The sequence below is a fragment of the Solanum pennellii genome, chromosome 1 (genome assembly GCF_001406875.1).
Source record: "Solanum pennellii chromosome 1, SPENNV200".
NCBI classification, from domain to species: Eukaryota; Viridiplantae; Streptophyta; class Magnoliopsida; order Solanales; family Solanaceae; genus Solanum; species Solanum pennellii.
The window spans coordinates 95,158,320-95,166,020 of record NC_028637.1 but is presented as its reverse complement, the minus strand read 5'-3'; the positions used below and the strand labels follow the sequence as shown (position 1 = coordinate 95,166,020).

At 33.7% G+C, this 7,701-nt stretch overlaps 1 protein-coding gene across 1 annotated transcript; it reads left to right on the top strand.

Moving 5' to 3' along the window:
- The first annotated feature begins 1,471 nt into the window (after positions 1 to 1,471).
- LOC107003241 (probable protein S-acyltransferase 14) lies at positions 1,472 to 7,430 on the top strand. Its single transcript, XM_015201545.2, has 7 exons — positions 1,472 to 1,942; positions 3,182 to 3,401; positions 3,492 to 3,583; positions 4,456 to 4,579; positions 4,681 to 4,766; positions 5,706 to 5,771; positions 6,997 to 7,430. Exons 1-7 carry the CDS (start codon positions 1,727 to 1,729, stop codon positions 7,120 to 7,122), a joined length of 930 nt encoding a protein of 309 aa, XP_015057031.1. The 5' UTR covers positions 1,472 to 1,726; the 3' UTR covers positions 7,123 to 7,430.
- Positions 7,431 to 7,701: the final 271 nt, after the last annotated feature.

The window sequence follows — 7,701 nt, the reverse complement described above, 5'->3', positions numbered from 1 at the left end:
GCTATGGAGTGCAATCATGCAAACTTTGCTATAGCATACAAATATAAATTTTTTATTTGCTATATGTGAGAATTGCCCTTTTTTTTTAATCATTTATTTGTACCATTAAAAATTGAATTTTATTGATGAGCAAGGAAGTAAAACATTTATTAAGATTCTCCATCTCCATTAATCCCTAAGTTGAATATGTATAAATCACATTATCTAGCACGTTCAGTTGTATCTACTTATTTATTTTGATTTTGTGAATATGATTGTGATTATTGGTAGTACTTTTTATTTTAGTACTATATATAATATATAATATATTAAAAGTTGTTAGGGAAATAAAGTTGACGGATACGAGGAAGTAATTTATAGTAGTATACTTTTTATACCAATAATTGTTTAGATTGGACGTGGATGTTGGTCTGCTGCAATTGGCGACCAACTAATCGTGCATTAACAACTCAACAGGACATAACGATATGGTGTTTAATCAGATATTATGAATTTAGATATTTAAAATAAAAGAAATTATTTAAAAAATAATTTTTAAAAATAATCTCCTGGTACACTAATCCATATATAGACTATACATATTAAAAATATTTAACATATAATCCGACAGAAATCAAATTTCAAAAAACCCAACATGATACACTTGTTATTCTTGTGTTCTTAGAAAACTTATACGTCCTTCTCACGGATTTTATATTACTAATATAACAAATTAACATTATTGTTGAATAATTTAAGTTTATTTCCTTATAAGAGTTTTGAAACCCAAAATTCTCTTTCTTAATAGGGTGAGAATAAAAATTTTCAAACAGATCACAATAATGTTTATTATCTTTCTTAAATTTCATAAAATTAAATGTATAAGTAATTTCTATATGTAATTTTAATTTATCTTTTTAACTACTCTATCTTAACATACTCGATTACTGATATGTATTCTTATTATAATTAGTTCACTTATAATAAATAATTAAGGGTGAAATAGTAAAATTATCTTTAATTTTTTTTAAAAAAAATATCTCATTTATTTTACCCAATCAATTTTTTTTTTTTAGAAAAGCCAAGTACAACCAGAATTTAAAGTGGTCTAGATCTGCACTGATTTATTAACAATTGATTTTGTTTCTTAGACTTTACAACTTGATAAAAATTATATTTCGGACATGTTTCAATAACAAAAATCGTAATTTATTGGTGATGTTATGAAAATAAAAATAAAATTCAATGTGATTATTTTTAATGTTCAAGAATAATATTGTATACTACTTTTCTATATATTATATTATAGTGGAGTTGTAAAAATTAAATTGAGTTATTTGCTATATTTTTTAAAAACAATATAAATCATATTTATAAAAAGTATATTCAAATTATAAAAAATGAAATATTACGCAACTTGTTTACACTTGATTTATAATGAGTAGTAATTAAGATGAAGTAATTGCTGGACTATCCCAATACCGTGGGCGCTGTAATTACAATTTTACCCTTTCCCCTTCTCAGTTTTCCTTCTTCCCCATCATTTCACTTCTCTTCAACCATGGATTCCACTTTTTCTGCTCGGAATCCATAAACTCGAAAAAAATAAGAAATTTTAAAGAAATAAAAACCAAATTTAATCAAATAAACACACTCAAGAACAAAAAAAAATCAAATCCCTTTGATTCTTAATTTGTATAATTCTTTTTTTTTTTTCGTGTGATTTTTTTTTTGGAGATATTTTAATATGTATAGATCTGGAACAGTGATGGCTTGGAACGTATTCAGATTCTGTACGGCCCTAAGAGGACTGGGATCAATTATGATCTTGTTGGTCCTAGGCGTTGTCGGTGTTACATACTACGCTGTCGTTTTGACCAACTATGGTCCCTCCCTCATCAGTGGCTCTGGAATCTTGGATGCCCTCATCGCGCTTGCCGTACTTGTCTCGTTCCATTGTTTGGTAAATTTCTCCACTTCTATTGTATTGGGTTCCTTAATTGATCATTGGTCTTTAATGGGTGGAAAGGAATTTTTATGTATGTGGGGTTTGTGAGGAAATTGGAAAGAATGTTCTTTTTGGGTGTTTTATTTGACTGAAGTTATTTGAGAATGGTGCTAAATAGTGTGGATATATTGGGTTAGGATGGGATGTACGAGCATATTCTTGGGATTTTTGTAAAGCAAGGTATTTGAGAATATTAGTTTAATTTTTTTTTTTATGTATCATGCTTACTTGAATTTACATTAATGTGTTTAGCTTGGTCAGAAATTGATGATAGTGTAGGGATAATGTGTGAGGTTCACAGAATCCGATATGTTTCACAGAACTAATTTGTCCTGAAAGATAAATATTGAGTAGCGAGATGGAACGCGGCCAAATGGAGTGGATGTTTAGTGTTATCGAAGGCTCGGTTTGAGTCACGTGTAAGCACTAAAGCTAAGTGCAAAATAAGCTGCGCTCTTCACGCGCTTAGATAACACTTAAGGCACCAAAGCCCCTAAGCGCGTGTCTCATCATGCATGAGCTCTGTCTTGAAGAGGATGACTCTAGACTAATTATTCCATTGAGAATAATTCTTTTCAATTCATTTGTCGATATATATGTTGTTGATACTGAAAGGGTAAGAGGATTTATATAGCTTACCCCAACTAGTTTTAGTTTGAGATTGAGACATACTTGTCCGCAAATTTCATTTTGCATTGAAGAATTCTAAGTTTCTTTTTTTAGACGGTAAATTTTCTCTACTTCTAGTTGAAGGTATCAATAATCGTGCGCCCAAGAAATACACCTTCTATGTCAAGTTAGGTCATGTTAAACATTGAGAAGACGATCATACTTAATGCAAAATGCCAATTCTTGAAGAAGCAATCCGGGATCGGTCTTTTTACGTCGATGGAGATCGACAATATACTTGCAATACTTGATTGTCATTCACAGAAAGTATCTAACAAAATATGAGTTTGATGCGCTCTCGTTAGCATAAAGATGATATTTCTTGCTCGTGATTATATAATCATTTATTCACAAACTTTACTTGGGAAAAGTAGTGTTCATCAACCATCATGGAAAATCTTATTCTCCGCTTAGAAATTCTTTATCTTCTAATTTTGGAATTTATATAAAAGTCAAATGAGGCTATGGATGCATAGTGATCTATACTCTGTAGCTGAAGGAGTTGCTGTTCTTTAATAACTGCAGTTGGTGATGCTTTTGTGGAGTTACTTTTCTGTCGTTTTTACGGATCCTGGTAGTGTACCTCCAAATTGGAAGCCAGACTTGGATGAAGAAAGAAGTGACACTGATCCATTAACCACATCTGAATTTGGGGCTTCACCAGCTGATTCAACAAACCCAAGAGTGCGGTTTTGTAAAAAGTGCAACCAGTTGAAACCACCTCGATGCCATCATTGTTCTGTTTGTGAGTTCTTGTTATGCGCCTTCTGTGACGATTTTTGTATCTATTTTTTTTTCAATTCGAGATTGAGTTGTTTATGTTTCCGTGTTTTAGGTGGAAGATGTGTTTTAAAGATGGACCATCATTGCGTGTGGGTTGTCAATTGCGTTGGAGCACTAAACTACAAGTATTTCCTTCTTTTTCTGGTAAGCTTCACTATTCTTATAGTTGCTGATAATATTCTACTATCAGCAACCTTAGCAAAATTGATAGGGTACCAGCAAATATGAAACTTCTCTGTGGTTTTTCTGCACTGACTGCCTTTGCTGTTAGCTTTCTAGTCTAATATCTATTATCCCATCTGCTATGCAATTTATTCCTTGTTGCACTGTTTGCACGCTTTTCCGTATTTCAATGGATATACCACAAAGTTGTAAATGTTTTATTTTCGACCAACTTCTTAAGTTAAAACAGACGGTAGGAAAGAACTGCGTCTGGAAAATCATATTCACCTATTGATCCAACAGTGCACTATTATGAGGAGCTGTGACTTCTTTTATCCAGCTAGTTGTACAAGTGTGGAAAGAACTGGCTATTTTCATTTGGAAGATCTGACAAACCACTTAACTTGCATTAATTTCAGTGCATTATCATATTTAAATATATTGTGACCATAGCGAGGAATTATTTTCATATTTCTGTAACCTTGTTCTTTGCTAAATTTTACTTTCCTTTTACATTACCAACTCTGCCTGTGTGAGCTTTCCATAGTTGGCACCAAGACTGGATAAAACAGAGTTGTGTAGGTTGTTGGTAGATTAAAACTAATCAAATCATGACGCAGCCTACCTACTAGTTCGCCATTGATGCTTAATTGATTGACCAATTAACTTGCATTGTGATATTGAGTTAATAGTTTCCATCTTATTTCTGCATGTTATGCCTGTGAAATCCTGTTAGCTGATTGTATTTATCAATTCTCAATGGATATACTTATCCACTATTAATGTTCCATTTGTTGACAATCAATACTTTATTGACCCTTCTTCCCAAATTAATTATGTCTTCCTTTATGCAGTTCTACACTTTCCTTGAGACTACTCTTGTGACTCTAGCATTACTGCCACAGTTTATTGCATTCTTCAGTGATGGGGAGATACCTGGGACTCCGGGCACTCTCGCTACCACTTTCCTTGCGTTTGGTAAGGTGTAGAAACCCTGCTTCCCAAACTTTGCCTCCTGTGATTTCTCTTACATAGGCATGCAATTTCCTATTTATTTACACAATTCTTGTGAATCGCAGTCTTCAATCTTGCTTTTGCTTTGAGTGTATTGGGATTTCTGATCATGCACATATCATTGGTGGCTGGTAATACCACAACCATTGAGGTATCACACCTTTCTGACTTTTGGGTTTAAAGTTAAATGGTGAACTGCTATCTCTTATTGTAAAGGCAAACTATTGCTAAAAATTGGTGTTTCTCCGTGTCTTGGGTTAGTCGTTAAGGAAAGTTTGTTTGCTAGATCAATTGGCTAAGTATGTTTATTTTGGCTCGTTTTGATTGACCACCTCATAAAAGTCGTTTTCTTGCAAAATCATGGAGGTCACACTCTTCATACTTTCTCCACCCCACGAAAGAAACAAACAAACAAAATTGAAGTAGAGTGATTCCTCGTCCATTTTGCTATTCCCCACATTCTTTTTTTTCTTTCAAAACTCAAATCTATGAAGAGCCTTCATTTACCCGGAGGATCCATTGGTGTCTTCCCAAGGGAAAAAATGATCCGTAACTCTTCTTCAGCCAGACTTGGGCAGGATAGCTGAGGAAAATACGAAGTTGGTTATCCTTTTAATAGGCTTCTTATCTATATTTGGACTGTATTCTTTTTTATCACTATGCATTACTAGAGTCCGCCTCCTTGCATCGAACCATCTGCTGCCGATGCCACTTAAAATCTGACTTTGGCCCTTAAAACTCTATTCTGAAATGGTGAAAAATACATTTGCCATGGCTGTTGCACCAAACTTTATGGTTTACCTGAAGAAACCACATCTTTACATCTTCTAATGATAAGCCTTCCTCCAATTAGATGCTTGAAGCTCAACCTCTTATTTTCGGATTCTAGGTTTCATGAACCAAACTGCTACTTTGGGGCCACTGATTGTGCTTACCTTGGTATGAAATAAATCAGAAATGAAAAATGTTTGGGATAAGAAAAAAGAATCCCTCAAGATATTTGAACTTGAAGTTTCAGTAGTTAATTGCCCCCTTTACTGACAGATTCTGAATATTCTTTGCCGCATTAAAACACTTCTTATACTTGCAGGCGTATGAGAAGAAGACCACTCCAAAATGGCGTTATGATCTTGGTCGAAAGAGGAATTTTGAACAGGTTAGTTGAGTTTGAAAAGATTGAGATTGTCAATTGTCTGCTTTTACCATGGTTGCTCTCAGTTGCATGGTAAAAATTGATGCATCTTATGTAGCATTATGATCTAAATTATAGATTAAAAACTCGTGTGAAGATACAATATCAAGGGAGGTAATCTCTTCTTTTAAGAATAAAATAAAATTGGTAATGTTGCAAGTGAGGTGATCTCTTTTATCAGGTGCTATCCATATTCTCCATTTTTTGGGGTCTGTATGTTTGAGACTGGGTTGACTAATACTTCTCTATATAGGGCTAGGAAGCAGTTTACACCAATTCAGTTGTTACTCAGAACGTGTATATCTACTCATGCTTACCACCTGTGTTTGAATCAATTTCTGAAAAGTGAGGACATCATATAAAGAAGTGGTACATTGATATAATCTCCTTGATGCCTTTCTAATACAACATCTTACTTCATAAAATAAAAAAAAAGTGGTACATCGATGTTTGCTTGTACTTTTTATATAGAAAAGTTTGGAGCAAAAGTTGATTATACCTTCTTAACCTGCTTGTTGTATCTCAATTGTCTTTGTTTTATAGTATTATATCACATTAGTTTTAGAGTCCATGATATGCCTCAGCATATGGGGAACCAACCTGGTCAAAACAACGGTACTTCTATTTATCTTGTTTTGCTTTTATTAAAGATCAGGGATATGGAGAACCTAATCAAGGAGACAAGATATGCATGAAACCTCAGTACCAAAATACTTGAAAGAGAGTTTGCAAGTGGTGGTGTCTGAATCTGACTAACCTAACCTTTAACCCAACGTATTTCTGTTGACCATCACCTTCACATACCTTTAGTTGTTTGAATCACTCAGGTGAACTTAGTTAGCCTGCCTGACACTTTCCAGACACTTGGTATTGGTCCTTGATACACTCTCCTTTAAAGATCCACAGGATCAGTTTGATGAATCCCTTCTTCATATAATATGGAGCCTATAAAGAATGCATTAGGGGCCTTCGAGTATTCAAACGTTTGTCTTGAAAGGAGCTGTTGGTGTTGGCCACAGGAAAACAAGTGACTGTTAGGGAAGACCAAATCCCTAGCTTTTCCAGCTAGGCTGTATGCCTGTTTTTTTTCTGACTCCTCAGATTCATGTACAGTTGTTTGATGTCTTTTAGCTAGAGTTCTTTATTGAATATCTACATCCATCTCTAAGGTTGTAACTTTATGCATCAGGTTTTTGGCCTGGACAAGCAGCATTGGTTTATCCCCTCTTACTCGGAAGAAGATCTAAGAAGGATGCCTGCTCTTCATGGTCTTGAATACCCATCAAAGCCCGAACTCGAATCCCAAGAATTTTAGGTGTCATCAAGTACATTACCAAGCTGAGTATGTTTTTTTGTAACAGTCATAGAGTAGTAGTACCTACTGATGCCCATCCCGCGATTGCATCTACTGGCGTTGTGCAGAATCTACATAAAGGATATAGCCAATTGATGTATTGATAATGGGTTCTGTAAGATAGAAGTTTTGCTTATGTCTCAAGTCTGGCAACAGGTTTTCTTGTAAGATCATCACAACTGTTTGATTAGAAATGTAGATTTTGATATTTGATTTCAGAGTTAAAATGTAATTTCATTGTTCGTAATTGTCGAAAGTGGTTCTAATCTCTTGGAATTGTCTTAAAATTGCATAATCCCATTATTGTCACTCTTATCTACGTTGCATACAAGGATGTGTATATTTTTACTTAAAGTCAAGACACACAAATGATATTTTCACTCATAAAATCTATTTAACCAGAATGAATTGGCATATAGGTTTTTTTATTTTACAGCCTGCCAAAATGATTTGATAAATATTCCGTTAATTTTTATATGTTCTTTTTTAACAATTTCACACATTTAATTAATATTTGAATGATTTTAAAACTTTAATATT